The sequence below is a fragment of the Liolophura sinensis genome, chromosome 12 (genome assembly GCF_032854445.1).
Source record: "Liolophura sinensis isolate JHLJ2023 chromosome 12, CUHK_Ljap_v2, whole genome shotgun sequence".
NCBI classification, from domain to species: Eukaryota; Metazoa; Mollusca; class Polyplacophora; order Chitonida; family Chitonidae; genus Liolophura; species Liolophura sinensis.
Window position 1 is genome coordinate 2,684,633 of NC_088306.1, and position 20,683 is coordinate 2,705,315.

The window sequence follows — 20,683 nt, forward strand, 5'->3', positions numbered from 1 at the left end:
GATTCAGGGAAGAGTTCCATCTCGTTCATGGTGAAAGATGACTCGTATCATTATGTTGTGTAAAAAAACCCGTAGTGAGACATAATCATAATTTGAATATATGTTATATCTGTATCTATAAAGCTTGTATGTTTCAGATATGTTGCACAGGAGAGAAATTAGGGTGTGAGAATGTGGAGGGAATAACACAGTTCTATGGGGCTTTGTTCATTAATGTGAAGGTTGCCAAAATTACCATCTTCAAATTGAAAATTTGACTTCAAATTCACTATGGAAAATGTTTGTCCAAGCCATACATGAATAGGTCTCTGACCAATGAGATCATAGCTTTGTTTGGCTGCTGCTTCAGGTCAGGGGGTTTGTCATGTGCAAGGGTTGTGGTTTATTCTGGGACCACTTCCGCCAAAAAAAACCCCTAAAAGACGTTGTCCAGATTATAGTGCCATAAAGCAACGTCATTTATGACAAAAGTTACCAAAAATTGATTTACAATTTGAAGTCTTGCGAAAGTGGCTTGGGGGTCTGGTTTCCCCCCCCCCCCCCCCCCCCCAAACCATTATGACAGTGACATTAGTCTAGTACATACATAAATTTAATCAAATTTCAATTAGAGCTTAAACTAGACATGTGGGAAGATGTGGCAGGAAATGGTGCTGGAACTTTTGTCTGAGTTTTCAAACCATGTCAATCAGATCTTTTTCATTCACATTTTGTTTTTGTTCTTTTGATGACATTATTCAGAGCCAAGACTATTCTTCTGACAGACTGCAATCATCAGATCTTCAGCGTGGTTACAATAATTACGACAATCGTACGCCTCCTAAAACTTCACCCAAACCTCAGTACACTGTAAGTTTGTCTTTAATGCCAAAAATCAAATTATTTTACCGGAATATATTGGTTACATCAGAATGTCTAAATTTTAGTCAGACACATTGGACAAGTCCAAGCCATTTAGTTTTTTTAAAGCTATGAAAAATGTCCAGGTAGCTGGCAGTGGAAAGGCAAATTACAAATACAAGTAGTTGTAGTTATGTGTGCGTAACACAAAGTAAATTTCATTATAGTTACATGTACATTATGAATAATTGGCTAGTCCTAGATAATAACATCAACATTATGATTATCATTACTGCGCAGTATTGATGTAGTTACATTTGCAGTATCATTAATGCGCAGTATTGATGTAGTTACATGTGCAGTATCATTAATAGACAATTTCCTCGCAGTTGTATGTAAATGATGATAAATTAGGAGCTTGAAGCAGTTACTTCAGAAAGTCAGAACAGCATGATCAAATACGTCAGAACAGCGTGATCAAATATGTCAGCACAGTGTGATCAGATACGTCAGAACAGCATGATCAAAAGGCCGTTTCCCAGTACTTGTTTATATAAATGTGGTTACTTAGCAACATTATAGCGACAAATGGGCCATTCCAAGCTCTTGCTGTAAAACTGTGCACATTCCAGGTAATTACATGTACATGACAACTAAGTGAACCATTTCAAAGGACATACATGAACATAGTTACAATGGTTTACTTTTTCATTTCACATGTATGGTTTGCTTTGTAATATATTGTTTTAAAAGCATGTAATAACCTGTAATATGAGATGACTTGAGAACAAAACCATGCCGAGGCTTCCAAGGATTCGCGGTACAGGGTACTGATTACGTAATAGCATCATGGTATACATGTATATTACAGCCTGGTGGTGGTTACTATGTCAACCATGCGAGGTCAGGCTCCACCCCCGTGCTATCCCATACGCAGCAGGACTTTGTAAGTGAAACGCCTTGTTTACCTTTACAGGCCATACCAATTTTATTTCTTGTTTTATGGGCAGGATAAATCTTTTTTTTCAATGCTGCAGGAGGGTACAAAAATAAAACTTCAGAGTCGTCTAATTGTTGGAAAATGTAGACTATCGCCGTAATTTTTTTTTGTCAAAGACATTACATGATCTGAGAGAACAAAATTTTTTTAAAAATTAGCATTTTGTTTTAGCATGTTCAATCTTGACCTGCCCGTACAACACAAAATAAAATTGGCAGTGCCTTAATGCCATATCTCACCATCCTTTGGAGCTTTTGGGCGAACTTCCTCACGACACATGTTCTATCCATCTGCAGCTCCACATATTATATGTATATTATTTTCATTATTTAATCAATATGTATTTCTTACTATTTTCACAGGTTGAAATTGGGTTTATCTAGCACCAGTACTTTATACATTATGTTGTGTAATTCTACAAAGTTATACCCTGTTATTATTCCGTGTACCCATAAGCAATGTGTGTTAATTTTACAGTAATTATGTGCTTCTGGCAACATTTCTTGAGCGTACACGACATATATATATATATATATATGTACATGTACTATGTACACAGCAGTGTTTCTGGATACTTCACATACTATAGCATGGCTGATATTCGTCATTATACAAATGTACGCTTCATTGCATTTTCAGTGACACATGTGCTGATGTAGCCATTATGAATATACTGTATGGAGCAAATTTGCATATTCATGGACATGAACTTTGACTTAACTTAACCATGCAGTTCTCATGTATAGAGCTGCGTAGATTTAGTTGTGCCTGTGTATCAAAGGCACATAATACTCCATTCCCTTGTTTTATATATGTAAATTCATCTTTTCATTTTTATCATAGCTGGCTGGCACTAGAGCTCTAGGCTGTATTTAACCAGGGTGAAGATTGTGTAGTATTACATGTAGCTGTTCTGTTTTAACTGCTATGGTGGTACATACATGTACTTCACTTGGGCTAAAATTGGATCTCGGTTTGTCTTAAAATTTCAGGAGAAGTTAAATATGTATTTTCTGTAAAAATAAATAAAAAAGCCTGTGACTTTATACTGAAACAGTGCATAAAATTAATGGTGGTCAGGAGAGTTCAGTTTGCCACAACATTGCTCCAAAGTCTTTTCCTGAAGTCTTTTCGATCTCCTGTCATGCATCTTCTGATAACATGTTAAACAACAAATTGCAAAGAAGTGGCAGTGTTAAATTCAAATATATTCAAACAAGTGATTTTCATGCTCACATGGGATTGAAGTTTCTTGTAGAAATTTGCCTTAAGGAATAATTAAATAAATGAATAAATTATGTATATCTGTGAAGGTAAATTTGTAGTAGTATGTGGCTTTTGGTGTGCATGGATGAAGTTGAAAAGAGCCAAGAATACCACATCACATGTATTTAGCCGAGAAAAAAATCTCTATCTACCAGGTGCTTGCACTTTTTAAAGTAGTAGACAATTCTTTTTTAATTATGTCCATGAAGATAGTATAAAAAGTTCTCTATTTATTGTTTGAAAAATACACTTATGTATCAGCAACCTTGTGGAGAGGAAGAGACGAAAAAAGGCACAAGAAAGAAAACGACTATTCGTATCTATTTTGTGAAAAGGGATAGACTATAGTGTTTCCATTTTGTAGTAGATAGCAGATAGATAACCCACTTTGATACGATCAGTTGTATTGGCAGAGAATATATGGTTGCCCTTGAGATGCTGATTGTTCCTTGGCATTCGCCAAGGTAATGCAAGAAAGAAAGAAATTCACACTTTGTATAGAAGCATTGTTACGAATAGGTTTAAATATGGATTGGTTATAAATTTATTTATTGGTTATGAATCACCTCCGTACATTGTTACCATTTCCGATGTGATAAAAATATCACACCTACAACCATGCTACTCCTCTAAAGATAGAACAGATAGTATTGTCGTTGGTTTGTTGTTTTTTGGGGTTTTTTTTTTTTTTTCTTCACTGCTGTCTAAACCAGTTAGTGGATCTTGTTTTTCATTCAAGGGATGTAACTATTATGAGTTTCCTACATGTGAACTGTATCAATAGTAGTCTCCCTTGAACCTGTTTTTTTTTAACTTTTCTTAAATGTTAAGAGCCAATCAGCCAAATGGGAGGAGAGGTAATAACAGAATTTGGAATGTTAATTAAATTTTATACATGTATGATCCATAGGCAAATATCAAAATAATTACAATGGATATAGATAGATTTCTTACCTTCATGCTGTTTTAAAACAAGCACCCCATGTGTAGGCCTACCACAGCTTTTCCTTCGGCCTAGCTGTTAACCTTTGCTTATGATATATGTATTGTTTATGATTTCCCATTTATTATGTCAATTAACCTGGTAGTGGGCTATGAATGAAGAACATCTTCTAGTAATAGAGCTCACCCATGTGAGTTGTAACTATAATAAATCATTAAAGGCTTTATTATGAAGAATCACACTGTACTGCCATAATGGCATGACCACAGTCCTGCGCAGACTATTTATAGTATTTTGTTGTTGTTGTTGTCAAAACCTGTGTAGGACTAATGCATTTCTACTGAGCCACTTTTTGTTTTGTTGTTGTTGTTTTTTGTTTGTTTTTTTTTACTGTACAGATTAATGAAGTTGAACAAATGTTCCTTTAAGCATTCGTAGACTTCTAACATGTCCCGATGGTTAGAGTGTAGTAGAGAGAGTTACATATATAACTCACTATGGCTTAAAGATGGTTACATTGTAACCTTTAATCCACATGGCGGCATCTATGGGCAAGGGGAGACAAATTCATCTATGAACGGTAACATTTGTGACTGATAAAGGTCAAGCATATGCAATATACATTGTTTCTGGTGAGGGATCCTCTCAAGCTGTTTCACCATTGCATGTACTTGGCTGTTTTGTCCTGCTTTATGTAAAGATTTATATTTATCTGCATGTCCACTCCGATATACTCAACTATTAGCAGCAGTCGTTTGCTCCAGACAAGCAGTTGTAAATGGCATTCATTTTGCTGAACACTGACATCGAGAATGTAAAAATAAGAGTCTTGAAGCCAGAATTTTGCTTGTTTTAATGTCCGTTTGGCCTGAATTATATTGAGAGTGAAACAAACAAAAAATGTTGCGAAAAAGAAAAAAAACAACAACAGAATTTTAATTTGTTTTAAGAACATGTGTAGGCCTGCACAGAATTTCAAATTATGAAGGTGTAATGACTGTCTGGCTGTTTTAAGGTCATTTTCAGTCTGTCACTTATTTAATACTTACCTGGTTTCTACTCCAGCGATTGCCTTGTGACTGTCACTATGAAACAGACTAATGACCTTTGCCCTTGGCCTGTCCTCATTGCCCCATTGCTCTCAGACAGCCTTTAGCCCTCTGGGCTTCTCATTGTCAAGAACAATTCTTCGGCATCCAGATACATTTACAGCCATTTCTTATTTACCACCCCTAGTATTTTGTCTTGAATTCACTACTTGTATTCGTTTAAGCAATCTGCTTCCCATTTGCTGCTTCAGCGCTTGCCAGTCACCGCATTTACATGTACAAGCACCTTGCTTGCCAATTGCTTCGTAGTGCTTACCAGACACATCTCCATCCATAAGTCACTGGCTGAATTATTTTTGGTTTTGTTGTAAAGAATTTTATTTCAGGTTTTTGTCTGATTTATGTTTAACAAGATGTAAAAACAGTTATTTTTCTTTTCCGTCCTGTTCCAACAATGTGGCATGTATATGTACCAGAATAACCTGGCAACCTCTGCCTCCTCTCTTCCCTGTATACATCAGGTGTAAATATGTAACCCATTCCTTCCTAACCTGCTAATCTTGAATAGGTTATTTCATTTTTCAGAAGAAAATAAATGAGTTTAGCATTGTTTGGATGGCTATCTATTTGTAGCCACGTTTGCGTGTGCCTGAAAATATGCAAAAAATCAGAAATTGTTAAGTCACTACTTGTTTGCCTAGAACCATGTTTTTCTGCATATATGTCTCTAGATTTAGGCTATGTATACTGTAAATGACGTAAAATCTCCTATTCTTTCAAGAAAATGCATTTTTGGGGGAAATAAATCTCATAAAGTGTTACTTTTGGTGCTGAAACTGACATTTTCCAGTGGGATGTCATCCCACATTCCAAGCAAACCTCAGTAGAGCTCTTACAATCGAGAAAAATGAGCAGTTTATCCATGGTAATTTACAGTGAACAAATGTCAGAAATTGTTAGTCGCTACTAGATTGCTTAAAACCATATGTTCTGCATATTTATGTGTAGATATAGGCTATTTTGCGTTAGATTAGTCTGCTTTGCTCTTTTGTACATGTTTGTCTGCCTGTGCTGACGTTTCAGAGGGATCAAGTGATGCATCCCCGCAGTATGTCTGAACTCGCGCCAGGAGCCGTCCCTTACCAGCCCAATGGTGCAGCCAATCGTGTAAGTCTTCTGGCATTCATTTACATGCATGTATGTATTTCATGTAGCATCACATGAATTAGGTTTATCTTTTAGAATTAGCTACCAGACTAAGAAAGAAAAAAGTCAATTAAAGTGAGTTCAACTGGTGCATCATACATATATCTTTTTGTTGTCATGCAGGCTTACATGAAGGATATTTTGTGCTGTAGGCAAAGAAATGTTACTCAGTGGAGAATCTTAAATAAAACAAAGAAAGAAACAAGTGATGCCAGAATATATGTGATGTCTCATGTATATATTAAACAGTTAGAGTTTGACAAACCTTCTCTTGGACACTGCCTACTGCATCAATGTTTCTTGTTGTTGTTGTTGTCGCTGATTACATGTGAAGCTACGCCTAGTTTAGTGCGCTGTTCCTCTGCTCCATCTTCACAGAAGTTACTGATTTATTGCTGTTAAATTGAGGTCTTAGATTCGTATTGGATCAAGAGCTTCTCCAGCGCCTGTTTTTGTTGTTGTATTAAAAATGTTAAATGATATTACCAATTTAATCTAGATTGCTTTCCAAAATTTTTACCTGTTTGAAGGGTATCATTGGTTTTTGTGCCAAATGTCCAGAAGCGTGGAAATTTACCTGAACTATGGCTATGGTCTGTATCTTAAAGCATAAATCATAGAATTCAAAAAACCAGTAGACGTTCTTGGGAATGTCCTAGGTTTATTTCCACCATTACGATGTTCACCATTCCAAATTCCATAAACTGCGTTATATGTATTGTCACTTGGACCTGGAGTCTCTCTTTAACCTTAGATGCCTTTCAGATGATTTCCCTGTTTTGCAGCTACATGTACATTTGTTGAGTTGATATAGCAATGTTGCGGTTGTAGTTTTTACTCCTTTCTGTTCATATTTGTAGATAAAGCTCTAATGGTAGTCTTCAGTGTTTATTTGCTACCTAAAAAAAAAAATTATAAAGTGTCTAGATTTCAAGAAGCGCTAGTTTCTATAGAGTGTGTACATAATGCGTGTATAAACGCATTATGTGTTTGTTTTTTAGGCCGCTTCCTTTTGGATAATGATTTGACAATGTCTGTAATCAGTTTTGACATGTTGAGTCTTTCTCACGTACTAAACCTAAAGGTACAAATTTATTTACACCTGAGTTTTCATTGCGTGTGTTATATTTGATGGTTCCTAGTTTGATTAGTAGAGAAAGTACAAAGTTTTACAAGACAAAAGAAACTTAGTTCACGTACAGTCTCAGTGTGAAGTCTAGTCTCCATCAGAATGGGACACGCTTTTGTGCATAACTTAGGTTTTCATCAGTCTCTGCTCGTTGTGAAAATCTGGTTTAATCCAAGATCATACGGCTGTCAGCGAGTGGAACTAAGTGAGTTGAGTAGGTTCCTCTCTCATGCATACCAAGCGTAAAAGTTTCCTTTCAGTCACTCAGTGAGAATAACAGAATTGTCAGATTTGTATGATGAGCTTAACCAGTGATTATATACATTAGATCAAACTGCTGTAGATTAACATCGCTGTTGTCATCTATATGAGTATATATTCCATATCTGGATATATTGTAGCTGCTGAAGTAGTGTTGATGATGGTGATGATGACAACATATGTACATGTATATATTGTAGCCTCTCATATCCCGGCCAAAGTCGCAGTTTGACATGCCGACTGATTACACACCTGTTCGGCATCCTGTTTCCCCGCCTCCTTACGAGTCACTTCTTGTCACCAAATCCCCACAACCCCGCCCATCCCATCCAAACAGCCGTGTAAGTACTTGGCCAATCAGAACTCTTCATAGTCTCAGGCTTACACCCATCTCAGTATGTGAAAGAACGCTCACAAATAAGACCAAATAATTCAAAATTTTGTATGTAAATCTTGTGTACTTTTGTCCCCATATGTTTCATACAAGATAGAAATATCATACATTTCTTATGTAAACTGGCTCTCTAAAACAGAATTCCTAATGTTAGGAGTGTCGAGAAAAATATTGAAATAAGTAAAACTAACAGTCTTTCAATCTGTTAACTCCCATTACTTTAACGGTTTTTTCATTCTACAATCAAACAATCAAATGAAGCTGTCTTTGCATTAAGCTATCTACTTCTCACCCGCTCATGTCAACCCAGTGAAACCAAACGCGCCGTCTCATTAACTATCTTGTTCTTCTATACCAGCACTCACCAGTACAGTTACGACGATCTAGCATGGATCCGCGGATGGATCGGCCAGCCTCGGCCAACATGGCGAATTACACGCCGAGGTCACTGGCCAATTCCCAGCCGATGCTTAATGATTTGCATATTTATGTAAGTCGTCCCGTGTCCATGGGGCTGTCTGCGAGGCATGTCTGTATAACCACAGGGAAGACAGCTTACTTTCATATTCACCTGTGGGAGATTTTCTCTGGGTTATCTGCCCTTTTTTGTACCCAGCTTTGTGATTGGGGCTTCTCTGACCCACCCTCTAAACATGCATGGGATCTGCTGGCCATACCACAGTATACACCTCTTCATTTGAAAATAGGGATATGGCAGAAGGAAATCACAATTAACTATGGGGCTCCTTCAAAGACCTGAATATGAAGGGAAAAATCTGTCTGCATGCAGAGTATGTTCATCTGTACAAGGGGAGATCACTGTGCATTCATACTAACCGTTTGACCTTGATCCTTGTGTTCTATCCCTCTCCATGGTTACACCAATGGTACCTCTACTAACCTAACTTACTAAAGCATGTTAAATGTACAGATATATACATGTACATACATATCACGCTTATCTATTGGAAAATACCAGTATTATCTATAGGTGTATTCTTTGGCAGTGTTTTAGAAAGAAATCAATAAATTGGGCGCATATTTCTGATTGACCCATGATGGTAATGGTAATAAAAGGATAGTCACAAGACAAAAGCAAATTGCCCCAAAACCAAACTGGTGTGTGCATTCAGGAAAAAGTAGGTCATATAAAGTAGACAGGCTGTTATATTTCAGAAGACAACTCACCATTAGTAAAGGATAAAATTCACATTCAGCGTGAAAGTTTCATTTCATTTGTTTTTAGTCCCAAGTTGTAACGCATCCATAACTTTTAAACCTTATAAATACAGATTAGTGTACATGTACATATAGGTTTATATGTGTGGAAGGTGTAGTTGTCAATCTACATAACACTTCTGTGATGAATTGTCTGAAACCATGGCAGTAAATTTGCTATTTTATTTATCTTTATTTCAAGATGCTTTTTTTCTGTTCATTTATTAGATAGGTTTATTATTTTGCTTCCTTTGTCCAATCGGGATGGTGATCTAAATGCCTGTGTAAGACAATTCACATTGAACCAGACTGTTGTTATATGTGTACATTGTAGTTGCATGTAACACATTTTATGTTGGGAGTGGGTCATGGAAGATCAAGACGGAGGATATTTGTCTTTCAGTCATTACAATGTGCAAGGGATGAGTTCAACCCCAAACTGTCAATCCTTGAGGGTGCAATTGTTGGGACAGTGGTCTAATGGGTTTTCCCCATGATGATTACATGTAGATCTTGACAGACACGGTCAGGTGTTGGCACCTACCGCGGGACAGTTTCGGATTTAGGTTCCCAGGTACCCTGGTCAGGTACAGTGCGTTGATTTCCACCAGGCTCTGCCTCTTTTCCTGCACCAACATTACTAATAAACCTGGCTGCCTCCATGCCAGTGAAAAATTCAATTTTTCATTACAAACGGATGAAAAACCAGTCAGATAAAAGAAGATGCATTAAACCTTGACTAATGAGAATTTAACACTGAGTCCAAGTATCACCTCAGATATATTTATTAACAAATTAGAGTTACATCTCCACTGAGGAACTACTCATGAATAAAGAAATAAATTGATAAAACGAACAGGGCAATCGACTATCAGCTACTTTATGGAGCCAGACTTGGTTAGTCTGAAGACAGTGATTTTCAAGGTTAAGTAACAGATGCAAACATCAAGGAAATGAGGAGGACCTGCTAGCCACAAAACCACAACCTTTGCTGACATTTGAGACCCGAGGTCATGGGTTCAAATCCAACCTCTGATGCTTTGTTGGCATTTTTGTTTCTTTTACTGAGAAAGTTAATTGGAAATTAACAAAATTTTTATCCATTTACCAGCAATTTGGCATGGATTCCGACTTTTATGGAATTACATGTATAGAGCCATAAGGAACTATATCAATATATTTATATAATGTTTTATAATTATTTAGTCATACAGAAGTCGATATGAAGCATGTAAAGGCGAATATGTATTCTGTTCTGCTGATATGATGTATTGAAGTATTGTGTGGTGTATTCTAACCCTTTTCTACATACAACCCAGTTGTAGGCTGGTCTCTGCCTCTGCTGCCCACGTTTTCTGACTGTTATATTTTAATACATGTACATCAATTACAGACGTTGAACTATGTGTCAGACTGATTGTTTTTTTTTTTTTGTTTTTTTTTAGAATTACATCAATGTTGAAAGTAAGGTGTTGGTGTGAAATGAGTTGAATTGTGATATTCCTAAAATATGTGATCAACTCAGTCAAAAACTTTTGATAGATCTTGTTTAAATGACATTGTTATATTTTTAAAAAAGCTGTGTTTAATAAATACAGTTTGGTGAAGGTTTGAATAAATGAACTTTTCGAAAACTACATGAAGCCAGTTTATTTGTAAACTTTATTTTAGCATGTCCAGGCTTTTTTAGGGGGTGGATTTTGCAGGAATTCTTGTTGCATGGCTGCATGGATCCGTTACAATTGTATAGTTATCATCCGCTTGGATATGACACACTTCAGCTTTCAGGTTTCTCTCCAGCGTGAATTTGTGTCTAGGAGAAAATATTTGATTCATTTTAAATTTGCTGTAATTTTTGTCTGCTGAATTATGTGTCTACAATTTTCAGAATTTCATCACGTAAAATCTATTTGTCCTTGTGTAGAATCTGTTTGTCCTTCTCTTTAGCTACATGTACATGTTGTTAACAGTTGTCTGTAAATTTAGTTTTATTTTTGTGCGTAATTTTGTGTTGAGATTTCAAATTGTAACACAACAGAGTAAAATACCTGTATTTGCCGAAAATTTAAAAGATTTCATGTTCCCTATTTTTAATTTCACATTGTTGCTAGACAAAAATGACAGAAGGCAGATTTGTCAGAATTGTATCTGTGCCGATTGCACTGATGGACTGATACCCGGTTCCATGTCCTGACCTTCTTTTGTCTTCTCTCCCCCACAGCCTCAGATACGTCAGCAGAACCACGGCCCCCGCCCACCATCTCCGCCCCCTCCAACCCTAGATCGCGACCTCCCCCTCAACATGCGCTCCTCAGCCACACTGTCCTCAACTGTGTTTCCAGTTATCCACACGGTAAGCTGGTCTCCTCCCTTCAAAGGAAATGCATCATTCTTACTCGGGTGGTAATAGTTAGCGAGCTGGAACTGTACAATGACCCAGGAGCCTCACACCAATGTTCTGTCTGTGAGTTCAAGTCCATTTCATGCTGGCTTTTTCTCCAGTCGTTCATAGGAAGGCCTGTTTATGGCGATGGTTTTCTCAAGGGCTTTGCCCAGTTTCCTACCACTGTAACATCTGTGTTGTCGTGCAAGTGAAATATTTCTCAGTATGTCGTAAAACACCAGTCTGATAAATGATTAAATGCTCCAGCTCATTGGATCTGTGGACCTGAGCCGTTTTCCTCCAACTATTGACCAGGGAGACATCAACCCATAATCCTAGCCATCTTGATACAAGTGAAATATTCTTTACAAATGCAATATTTGACACCTGACTAAGGTATAATAAACAGTGTACCTAATCCCTAATTCGTCTTCTTCAACCACCTCTGCAAGCAATAATTTGAAAGATTCTGAGAAAACTATGAGATGAAGAGAAATGATTTGCACAGTTTTATAAAACTTTCATCTTCAATGACAAACGAATCATGCGTAAATTCTACTGAAAAAAGTGCTTCAGAAGTTGAAAAGGCTGAAGATTTGTAAATGGTATTTGTGGAGTTCATTCTTTAATATTCATGGATTCATTTCAAAATTGTCAGTGTGGGTGTTCTCTTTCTAGGTGATTTGCCAAGTACTTGTCACTCTCACTTCCAGTATAAAAAGGATGTTGGATGTCCTTGTTTGTTTTTAATGAGATCGCAATAACTGCCTCGTTCCACAAAATTTACGTGCACCACCACGTTAATTCATTGGCCCACGTTAGATAATACGATATCAAAACTTTGATCAGCCTATCGACACATGGAGCCTCTTTCATGGGTGATCTGACAAATACCTGCAGATCTGTGTTTCCCCTCGGGCCCTGCCTGGTTTCTCTCTCCAAATGCTAGCCATCACTATATAAGTGAAATATTGTGGAGTAAGGCGTAAAACCCCAGTCAGATATATTAAGAAATAAATCTTTCAGATCTTCTTCTCACAACTAAGTTTGAAGATTTGCATGAGACTTTGAGTAATTGTTATTTCAGTTGCGAGAGAAGTACACATCTGGGTCCTCCCTGCGCACGGATGCAATAGACGGGTTACGGAACGCTTTCACGATGGTGGAGAACGCCTGCCCTGGGATCATAGACGACCTGGTCGGGGAGGTGGTGTCACGTCTTGGCAAACAGTCCTCGGTCAGTGACAGCACCATCCACAGAGCACTGGACAAACTAAAGAGGTGAGACGGGTAGGTAGGCAGGGCCCAGGCTCTTCATACACGCGTTCAGTCTTGGATGATCTTGAATGTCCTTGAGCTGATATATGGCCAGTACTTGAGACGGGTAGGTAGGCAGGGCCCAGGCTCTTCATACTGGAAGCACACACATTCAGCCTTGGATGACCTTGAATGTCCTTGAGCTGATATATGGCCAGTACTTGAGACGGGTAGGTAGGCATGGCCCAGGCTGTTCATACTTGAAGCACACACATTCAGCCTTGAATGACCTTGAATGTCCTTGAGCTGATATATGGCCAGTACTTTAGATGGGTAGGTAGGCTCTTCATACTGGATAGCACACACATTCAGCCTTGGATGGCCTTGAATGTCCTTGGGCTGATATATGGCCAGTACTCGAGACGGGTAGGTAGGCAGGGCCCAGGCTCTTCATACTGGATAGCACACACATTCAGCCTTGGATGGCCTTGAATGTCCTTGGGCTGATATATGACCAGTACTTTAGACGGGTAGGTAGGCAAGGCCCAGGCTCTTCATACTGGATAGCACACACATTCAGCCTTGGGTGACCTTGAATGTCCTTGAGCTGATATATGGCCAGTACTTAAGACGGGTAGGTAGGCAGGGCCCAGGCTCTTCATACTGGAAGCACACACATTCAGCCTTGGATGACCTTGAATGTCCTTGAGCTGATATATGGCCAGTACTTGAGACGGGTAGGTAGGCAGGGCCCAGGCTCTTCATACTGGAAGCACACACATTCAGCCTTGGATGATCTTGAATGTCCTTGAGCTGATATATGGCCAGTACTTTAGACGGGTAGGTAGGCAGGGCCCAGGCTCTTCATACTGGATAGCACACACATTCAGCTTTGGATGACCTTGAATGTCCTTGGGCTGATATATGGCCAGTATTTGAGACGGGTAGGTAGGCAGGGCCCAGGCTCTTCATACTGGATAGCACACACATTCAGCCTTGGATGATCTTGAATGTCCTTGAGCTGATATATGGCCAGTACTTTAGACGGGTAGGTTGGCACAGGTCCAGCTAATCATGCCATAAGCATATACATTCAGCCTTGGATGGCCTTGAATGTCCTTGAGCTGATATATGGCCAGTATTTGAGACGGGTAGGTAGGCAGGGCCCAGGCTCTTCATACTGGATAGCACACACATTCAGCCTTGGATGACCTTGAAATGTCCTTGAGCTGATATATGGCCAGTATTTGAGACGGGTAGGTAGGCAGGGCCCAGGCTCTTCATACTGGATAGCACACACATTCAGCCTTGGATGACCTTGAAATGTCCTTGAGCTGATATATGGCCAGCATTTGAGACGGGTAGGTAGGCAGGGCCCAGGCTCTTCATACTGGATAGCACACACATTCAGCCTTGGATGACCTTGAATGTCCTTGAGCTGATATATGGCCAGTACTTGAGACGGGTAGGTAGGCAGGGCCCAGGCTCTTCATACTGGAAGCACACACATTCAGCCTTGGATGACCTTGAATGTCCTTGAGCTGATATATGGCCAGTACTTGAGACGGGTAGGTTGGCAGGGTCCAGGCTCTTCATACTGGATAGCACACACATTCAGCCTTGAATGACCTTGAATGTCCTTGAGCTGATATATGGCCAGTACTTGAGATGGGTAGGTAGGCAGGGTCCAGGCTCTTCATACTGGATAGCACACACATTCAGCCTTGGATGACCTTGAAATGTCCTTGAGCTGATATATGGCCAGCATTTGAGACGGGTAGGTAGGCAGGGCCCAGGCTCATCATACTGGAAAGCACACACATTCAGCCTTGGATGACCTTGAAATGTCCTTGAGCTGATATATGGCCAGTATTTGAGACGGGTAGGTTGGCAGGGCCCAGGCTCATCATACTGGAAAGCACACACATTCAGCCTTGGATGGCCTTGAATGTCCTGTGAAAATGAAGGCTGGCCCTTGAGCTGGTATAAGGCCCGTACTTGGGACAGGTAGGTTGACAAAGCTCCGGCTGTTTATACTGGAAAGCACAAACATGCAGCCATGAATGTCTGTGAAAGTGAAGATTGGCCCTTAACCTGTCCAGATATGAGCCATGCCTTTGGACAAGTGTCTTAGTGTACAAGGAAATATGGCAGCATTTGACATGCTGAACTTAAAAAGAAATACGTGTCCGTAAAAGAAACTCCAAGAAAGTATCAATGGGAAACACCAAAATTGTGTATCAGCAGGGAACTGCAAATTTATATACTGGTAGGAAACCCCAAATATATATGTCAGTGGGAAAGTGAAAATTTGTGTAAAAATCATGTCAGTGGGAAACCACATTCACAGTATACTGAGGGAGAACTTGCATCTCAGACTTACATACCAATGAAAGGTGTATACTACTGGTAGCTCCCCCTTTAGGTTATACAGTCTCAACTTGCTGATTACCTAGTTTGCTATTAATCGATTAACGTCAGTATGTGATGTCTGAAGTGATGGTGGAAATTCACTTTTTGAAACTGTATATACTCTCATTCTTCAATCTGTTTGTACGATGGCAAGATGTTTACTTCAGCATGTTTTGAAGCCTATTCTGTTCAAACTCGTAAAACTGTACTTCTTGAAGCCCTGAAATTGGCCAACCCAACCAGTGTACTTTTGTTTCCAAACTCAAATTATCAAGGTGCATGTATCGTGGTGAAAGTTGCTCTTTCATTTGCAAAAAGGTTGAGGAATTGAGGGTGTTTTTATGATGGTTTTTATGCTGGAAGAACTCAAAAACATTTTGCATATCAAGTACCGATGCAGACTTTTTATTTTATGAAATGAACATGCCTTAATTTTGAATGATTTCTGTTTGCCACCTTCCAGAGCCTCGTAGTTGTGTGAATGGATCCCAGTGACTGTGTTATAGACTACTTGTAAAGAAGACATATCTGGAGTATTAGTGCATCATGACTTTCCCTGTACATTTGCCCTGTGCTGTCTGAGTGTGGGAGATGGCTGACGAGGGTGTACAGGGTGTACATCATCTGTCGCGGCAAACCCTGTACATTTGCCCTGTGCTATCTGAGTGTGTGAGAAGGCTGACGAGGGTGTACAGGGTGTACTTCATCCGTCGCGACAAACCCTGTACGATCACAACTATAGCAATCACCATATTTGTATATATATACTTCCCTGTTCCTTCAGGTGATAAACCTTGTGACTAAAGGGTCTGGCAGATTACGATGATTTTGCGCCAGCAGGGCAGGGAGGATTACGGCTAATTTGGTACATCCTGGAAAAGGACAATGTTTGGTCTGTTTCTCTTATATATTGACAATTGATGTATGGATTCAAGGCGTTTACAAACGACAGCTCTATTGCAAAGTTTTTAGGTGTGGTCTTCAGATCAAAGAGCCTGGAAGTTATGGATGAAAGGTATGGAGACTTTGGAACTAAATGGACACAGTCTTAGTTCTGTGCCATGGAAAAAATACAGGTTGTTCCCGACCAGGAACTATGTTGGTGATGTATAATGTGTTCCAGTAGCCTAGGTGACGACCTGGATGTGCTCTTTGACCTTGAGGGTGCCTAGCTGACTTCCAAGGAAATGTCCAGTCTGATCATAGGACAGGACACGAGGGAGCTACTACAGCCGCCCTGTAGCCATTGGACCAGGACTGGAGAAGTGTGCAGCATTTAAATAACAATGTGGGTTTTGTGACCAGATTTTCACTGCTTCTGACCCTGTCTCTTATATACCTGTCACAATCTTTTTTAACAGTGCTATGCTGTTTGCTGTAATTCTTTAGCTGGTCAAACTGTTCCCGATCACCTGAAAGCTAGATACGCCCATGACAACACGTGTACATATAAGCACCATACAACTGAAAAAAACTGCCCGATGGACAATTATACTACATGTAGTTAGTTATGGAGTCCTTAAGAGGTCTTACTTTATGCTGTGTTTTATTGATTATAATTGATGTGTGCTATTGGAACTGTATGTACATGTCTGTATATGTGTATACATGTATGGAAAGGTGTAAAGAGTCATTGGCACATATGGATGTGATCATCGATGTCCTTTGTGGCAGCTGACACGAATTATGCGAAAAAAACATCAGCGTGTCAATTATTATCAGAACCCGCTTACTGGTTGTGTGTTTGGCATGGAGCATGTTGAAATGGAGATGAGAAAGAAAAAAAAATGTTTATCTTAAGTCATGAAAAGCAGCAGCAACTGTTGTTTTTGCTGTTGTGTGTTGCGTACTCATGAGAAGATTTGCTGTGCTTCTCCCTTGTTTAATCAGAAGCTGGTATTCTGAAATTATAGCTTAGGCTTTGTAAATAGATATTTTTGTGGAAAAAGAAAGAAAAACATGCTAATGATGAAAAATGACCTACAGCAAATTCTTAAAGCTTGAGACTCTGGAGAGCTACCACCTGGAGGCTTGTTTTAAGTACACAGCCCTTTCCATCCTGCAGTTTCCCTGAGCTCAGTGTCTTCTAAGTCGTTCATGGGAAATATCTCTTCAGCACGTGTACATGTACTATACAGGTTTTTATGTTCTGTCATTGAAGTCGGTAATGTGGCTTATACACTTGAGTAGATCAAGTCATTGGCAAGATCTGAACAGTGTCCTTCCATGAAAATGTTGGCTGCCATTGTGTAAGTGAAATATTCTTAGGCGCTGCTTAAAACACTAATCAAATAAATATTTTAGCAAGGTCGTTGAAGGTCAACTGGCTGCCATTGTTCAGTTGGAACCTACTTAGCCTGCATTGAACCCCACAATCTCTTTCTATTTGTCCATGTAACCTTTTCAAAACAGTTCTCAGTGCATTGTGTAGAAAGTAACATGTAACAGGAAACTGCCTTAAAAATGCTGAACCAACAAATACAGAACATACTGTGAAGTAAAGAGGTGCCTTGATATGAAGATAGCCTGTGAAATGCTGAGATTTTCAAGACAAATCTTAATGTGAAAATAAGAAGGCCCTTTACATTACCAGAGTCAGTGGATTGTGGAATGTTGCTGAATAGGAAAATTCTGCCTTTTAATTGTCTGTCCAGCACCTGGACGGTACAAAACTTCAGTTGAAAGTCTTCTAGGGTGTATTTCATTTTCTGACTAAATGAGTCTGACTGCTGACCCCTGATCCCCTGAGTGGATTTCCAGGTTTTCCACATAGCTAATTTGAGATGTCTTTAGTAAAAATGAAACAGAAACATACATATATACATGTCTGTGTGTATATCTTCCTTCATCTGTTACTGAACTGCTTACAGTTTGGTGCAATTAATGCGTTAGATATTTGATGATGGTGAAATTGATCAGAATATGGCAAAGGAAATCCTTTCAGGGTGATAGGATCGTTATGATATGACTGAAGTATTGCCAGTGTGGTGTTCAGCGCTAATCATTTATTCTCTGTAGTATGATTCTGAAATACCAGATCTACTGAAAGACGGCTAAGTATTTTAAGATTCTGAAAAAAGATTCTTAAAGTTTTTTTTTTTTTTTGTATTGCTCATCTGACTACTTCACTTATTTGCGTCTTTGTGCCGGCTGTCAGTTTCTGGTGTGTGGATCTTCTGTAGAGTCTTTGTTTATGGTAGATGGCAAGTGATGTACATTTACTTTGCCACGAGTTTAACGGAAATATTGTTTTTAATGTTACCTTCACATTGAAGTGATGATCTTGTGGATATCTGGATAAAATGCACGCCCTATTGTTTTTTTTTGTTTTTTTTTTTTTTTGTAAATACAGAAACAATACATAAAGGTTGTGTTTTGGAGCGGGCACAATGGCATGATTAAGGTGCATGTGTGAAAATGTCAAAAGTGCGTCATATATAAATGATATATACAAGAAATATAATATACATACGAACGTATATATATATATATTTTATCTAGGAGCCTAAAACCAAAGGCATTAGTTTGTTCCTCAAGTCAGTTGTACATGTACATGCCAGGCCAACTAACCCCACCCAACCCCACAAATTTCCCCTCACAATATGACATCATTCCATGCACATAATCCTGTGTGATTCCAGTTGTTGACCTAATTTTGGCACATTTATGCACTTTCTCCAACTAGATCAATTTTCCTTATACTTAACCTGCATATATTTCTGTTATGTGACAAAGTCTACCATGTTTGGGGTCTCTTTTTTTTCCAATTTTGTTTTTGGACAGGTACATGTATCAGTCAGAAAGATAGTTCATGTTTCAGTAATCTTCTACTTCAGTCTGCTATTTGCCCATATTTCAGTGTAGTTGTTTTTTGTTCTTTTTGTTCTTTATTATTTTCTTTTTTGGCTGGAGCAAAAAGAAACACTTAACCTTTCCCGTGAAAATGTCTCATGTAATTGTTACTTGTAGTATTATATACAAACAGGAGTGTACAAATTGTTAACTTTTCCATATTACAGAATAGTTTATTTTCCTGGTGAGTAGCGAAATTTACAAATGAAGAGTCCTAGAGTCCTGTCTGACTTGAAGCAGGCAGATGTGTGGATGAAACAAAAAAACAAGCGTAGGCGTGGAAATAAGATAGGTGTTGAGATGCCCCCGTCACCTCAGCGTTTTATGCGATCTCGAAACACTTTGTAAATACACAGACATTGTACATATGCTTGACCAGGGGTGATTATGTGGAGGGTTGACTTCGGGGCAGAATGTCTGTAAGCTTGATGTCTGTCTGTGTGTCTGTCTAGCACTCGTATGATCAGAGGGGCTTGTTCATCGTTTGTTCCCCTATTTTCTGTATCATGCTTCTCTTTTTGTCTGTAGGTAGACCTCCATGAGTTCCCACAGTTCCAAAACGACTGGAATTTGTGCACTCCAGTTAAAGTTTATAAAGAATTTTATTAAGCTTGATTGTCCATATTCTATTTTGTATCATTTTGTGTGTGTTATGTATATATTTTGCAAAACAAAGTTTTCCCTGAAAATTCCAGATGTGAGAATGGAGGCTGATAAAAGAGGTCATGGGATGTTTTCTAAAGTCTTTAAAACAGTATATCACATTTACAAGTAACTAGAAATGTTGAATCTGGTCTGCGTATTGACAGGAGACATCAGTGACGTAATACAGGACTCGTAAGGACACAAAAATCAGTTCATTTTCGCCTTTAAGTGCGAAATTTGCTGTGGATTAATGTTCTTTTTTATAACTTAGTCATTTACATTACGTATTTTCCATAAATGGTACAGTCAGCCTTTTCATTTACTTCTATCGTATCTGGCATCATCTGTTAAATGCTAATTTAACAGGTTAATTGCTGAACACTGATAAACCTGTTAGAAGAATGGATCTTTGTATTACTCCTTGCAATACTTGGATATCCATGGATTTGCAAAGTTTCTGATGTCTTATTTAAACCCTTTACTGTAAAATCCATGGATGGGAAACTTATCCGTCATGGAAAATCACATGTATCCACAAATTATTCAGGATCCCGAAGATAACTGTGTGCAACTCTGAGTCTGTTATTTAAAGATTTACACGTAACCATCTGCATCCATCTCGTACTTTTATTACGAGTATGTGTTGGTTGGAAACCAACCGCCTGATCTTAAACAAAATGGCACACACACACACACACAGAGACATATATATATATATATATATATCTCATGTGAAACTCGTCAAACCAGAGTGGTGTCAGAAGTGGTTTGGTTTGGTCGGAGGATGTGGACTTTCCACACCTGAGACTTGAAGAATTGAACTGATTA

The 20,683-nt window shown here is 38.8% G+C and overlaps 1 protein-coding gene across 9 annotated transcripts in view; it reads left to right on the forward strand.

Moving 5' to 3' along the window:
• The window catches only part of LOC135479457 (serine/threonine-protein kinase 26-like), a 58,587-nt gene extending 38,028 nt beyond the window's left edge, over positions 1-20,559 (forward strand). For 4 of the 9 annotated variants that reach the window (XM_064759289.1, XM_064759292.1, XM_064759291.1 and 1 more), the window contains 8 exons: positions 742-849; positions 1,712-1,786; positions 6,182-6,265; positions 7,895-8,035; positions 8,447-8,578; positions 11,528-11,659; positions 12,777-12,970; positions 15,822-20,559. In XM_064759289.1, the coding sequence (XP_064615359.1) occupies positions 742-849; positions 1,712-1,786; positions 6,182-6,265; positions 7,895-8,035; positions 8,447-8,578; positions 11,528-11,659; positions 12,777-12,970; positions 15,822-15,831 (876 nt within the window). In that variant the 3' untranslated portion in view covers positions 15,832-20,559. Of the gene's footprint in view, positions 1-741; positions 850-1,711; positions 1,787-6,181; positions 6,266-7,894; positions 8,036-8,446; positions 8,579-11,527; positions 11,660-12,776; positions 12,980-15,821 lie in introns of all 9 variants that reach the window. The other 5 variants (XM_064759293.1, XM_064759297.1, XM_064759290.1 and 2 more) reach the window with 4 other exon arrangements.
• The last annotated feature ends 124 nt before the right edge of the window (positions 20,560-20,683 follow it).